The sequence below is a fragment of the Neltuma alba genome, unplaced genomic scaffold (assembly GCF_004799145.2).
Source record: "Neltuma alba isolate B1F8T4 unplaced genomic scaffold, ASM479914v2 tig00012801_pilon, whole genome shotgun sequence".
Taxonomy (NCBI): Eukaryota; Viridiplantae; Streptophyta; class Magnoliopsida; order Fabales; family Fabaceae; genus Neltuma; species Neltuma alba.
The window spans coordinates 1-3,431 of record NW_021637198.1 but is presented as its reverse complement, the minus strand read 5'-3'; the positions used below and the strand labels follow the sequence as shown (position 1 = coordinate 3,431).

The 3,431-nt window shown below is 39.9% G+C and overlaps 1 protein-coding gene across 1 annotated transcript; it reads right to left on the bottom strand.

The window, feature by feature from the left end:
• Positions 1-53: 53 nt before the first annotated feature.
• On the bottom strand, positions 54-3,413 carry LOC114731083 (protein CfxQ-like). The gene is given in 8 exon segments (XM_028918208.1): positions 54-679; positions 765-904; positions 1,310-1,394; positions 1,396-1,617; positions 1,702-1,812; positions 2,082-2,180; positions 2,291-2,401; positions 3,049-3,413. Coding segments are annotated over 8 exon segments (1,443 nt in total). The 5' UTR covers positions 3,187-3,413; the 3' UTR covers positions 54-142.
• Between the last annotated feature and the right edge of the window lie 18 nt (positions 3,414-3,431).

The window sequence follows — 3,431 nt, the reverse complement described above, 5'->3', positions numbered from 1 at the left end:
CTATATATACTACAACATAATCAATTACAAAACTAAAGATACAAAAGATTTCCACAATAATCGGCAGCATCCAACTGTATGAATGGATATGTATGCTGAAATATTCCTCTTCAGAATATTATCAGATTTCAGAATATGTCGCTTACTGTGATAATATGCAAAGTCCAGCTTCTAAATCTACCAGTGTGATGGTAAGAAGTTCTTCTGTATCTATACAATCAAAGCTAAGCCTGAGATCCAAATTTTCCCTAGCATTAACCAACATAGTGTCCACCAAACCCCCATTCATTTCCTTGCGTTGCTTTTCTGTTGTTTCCCTTTCTATCAATGCTGATACAGCTTCTACACTGCATGAGTTATGCAGCTTGAATCCATACAGCAAGCTTTCTGCTGCTTGATTTCTCATCTTGATGTGGAGGATTTCCGCTAGTTCGGCCGAATTGAAGTCGTTAAAATGGAAGAACTTGGTCACCCGCCTGCAGAAACCTTCATTTGAAGCGATCACTCGCTTCATTGGTTCACTGTATCCTGCAAATATAACCACGATTTTTCCAGAGTCCATGACAGACATAATCTCCTCTAAGGCTTCCAATCCATAGTCCTTATCATCTGCCTTCTGCATTGGTATCAATCTATAGGCTTCATCCACAAATAGGATTCCCCCTTCTGCTTCTTTTATCTGTGTAAAATTGGGCGATGCATGGTGGTCAGGTTTGATTTCTAAAAGAAGTATGCAATTAAGGATTTCAAAGCCAGTACCATACCTTCCTCCTGGTCTTTGGACCGGTATGACCAACAAACTCTCCAACCAAATCAGTTCGTTGTACCTCAGTCACTTTATCAGTTGGTAGAATTCCGACCATATGGAGTAATTTACCAAGGATCCGAGCTACCATTGTTTTACCTATTGAATATAACAATCAACTTCAATGACTAGAGGAAACAGTACAAAGAAAAATGAAATATAACCGAGTAAGTGCACAATGAGAAGGCAGCCAAGATTGATACAGCATTATTTCCATTATATATACGGTTAGATCATTGAAGAATGAAATCAATCTAAAATGTCATGCACTCACATGCACTGAAATCAATCACCAACAGTTAAAAAAACAATTAAAAAGAGAAGTACTAGGTTGTCGGGCTGTTTTTAACTTCCAAACATGGAATTGATGAGAAAGGGCTACAATGGCATAATATCATGGGCTAAAAGAGAAAACAAGGATATATATAACTTCTGAGTAAGATATCTTTCCAACACAGGTTACATGTGAAAAAGTACATCTCAGAAAAATCTATAATGAATAACCTGTTCCCGGATTTCCAAGGAAGGCCATATGTGGGGGTCTTCTGGGGCCAACTTGCAGACCAAGCGCTCTACGTCTCTCATCCATCCAAAAGCATGCCCTTTGCCCACTTTCTCAATTGTACTTTTAAATCATGTAGCCCCACAACATTTGCAATTTCATTTTCAAGCTCATCCATTTTAGCTTTGGATTCACCGCATGCTTCAATAGCCCGTCTCCTTCTCTGTTCTTCAAGATGCTGCTGTAAAAGTCCCCTAAGTTTCTTACTTTCAGGGCCTTGAGAAAGGTGATTTAAAGGAGTCATCCCCTCCTGCAATTCATAGCTTTGAGAATCAATCAAAACCTTTCAAAAAGATGTAAATATAACTTTGAAACATCAATGCACATTTACTACATTGTCCTTAGCACTGCAATCAGCATTGTACTCAAGCAAGGTTTTCACAGTTAAGCACTCTTCAGCCCGTAGAGAGTACCAGACGGCAAGATGTAGAGGCGTCATGCCGTTCTGCAAGAGCACACGCAGGCGGAAAAAAAGAGTCAGATAGAACATTTAAACAATTCATTTATTGCTTTTGACCTGGAGCAGGGTTAAGCTTTGCACAGAATTCCAAGAAAAAAGGAACAGAAGAAAGATGAAAAAAGGATATGGCAGCAGGCAAGCAGCTCAAAACCATGGCACGGCCTGGGTGGCTTAGGAATCATGTTTCTACAGTAATATCGTGTGTGCGTGTTGGGGGGGGGGTATTAAATAAGAGAGGTGACAAGAAAATTCACATTTGCTTTAGCTTCAATAAAAGCACCATGAGCGAGAAGTAACTTCGTCGCTTCATTGCATCCATTCTTTGCTGCCATGTGCAATGGTGTCTCTCCATACTACAAAACAATGCAGAAAAACTTCTTAGGAGAACATTCACTTATACTCAAGACCATAAAGCTTGACATTTAAACAAGAAATTTAAGAAAAATTATTATCCGGTTCCTACCATATTCTTGGCCTCCAACTCAACTTTATCAGGTCCTTGCCAATTGAGAAGAAATTTAACTATATCAGTCCTATTGTGGCCAGCAGAAACATGAAGTGGAGTCTGAGCCATCTGCATTAAAGATAGGTTGGATCCTCAGACATGAACTAGGAAGACGACAGAAGGAGCCATAAGGAATCCAATAAAGTGAAGACCATATAGCCAAGCGATATAGTTCAATCTCACAAGTCAAGCATCGGGCTCTTTAAAATTTTATTACACGAAGATTCATAATTGTAAGTTAAGGAATGATAGACAGTTCAGTGAATAAATTTAAAAAAGCTCCGCACCGGAAACAGCTGACTCAGCTTTGATCAAGATGTCTTGCCCCAAGTGGCTTGCAATCAACATCATCGATGTTGATAGCATATTCAACGCGCAAAGCATTATATTCATCTCACATTTTCCTTTTGATTCTTAAACTTGCTGGCGAATTTTAATAATGCCAAGCCTACGCTCAGAAATCGTAACCAAGGATTACAAGGTACCGCACCGCATCCAAACTGTCATTTCTCAGCTGGACTTTTATGCCCTACCAAGTAGATCTGAATTCATTTGCATATTAAATCCCCAACCGACACAAAAGCAAGCATTATAGAGGACAAAAAAGAATCTTTCTAATCCAGAATTCTCATACAACAAATCAAAGAAAAATTTGGTCCAAAGGAAAATGGTGAAATGGTGGAAAAGCAATGAAGAGAAGTAAAATGAGATCTTACAACAGGGTTTCTCTCGTTGAGGAGAGACGGGTTGTCTCGAAGTAGCCTCTGGAAGGCAGCAAGGTCCCCGGAATGAGCGTAGGCATGGATGGTGGCCGGCTTAGCAGATCTTAGCCGTTGATCCTGAGACTTCTGCATCTTGAATGCGAAGGAACAACGGCAGAATTGGGAAATGCAAGAGAAAGAGAAAAACGAGAATGAAAGTCAAAACAAGTTTTGGATTTTCTTATTGGGGTTTGAGTCTTCGGACGCGAGTGTGAGAATATGGAGGAAATCCGAAATCCCCCACGCCCGACTCTTGCGTTCCAAATCTTGTTTACACTGCCTTCTCGGCCTATCATATTCCTTCCATTTCTATATTACTCCTTGCAGAAACATTTGAC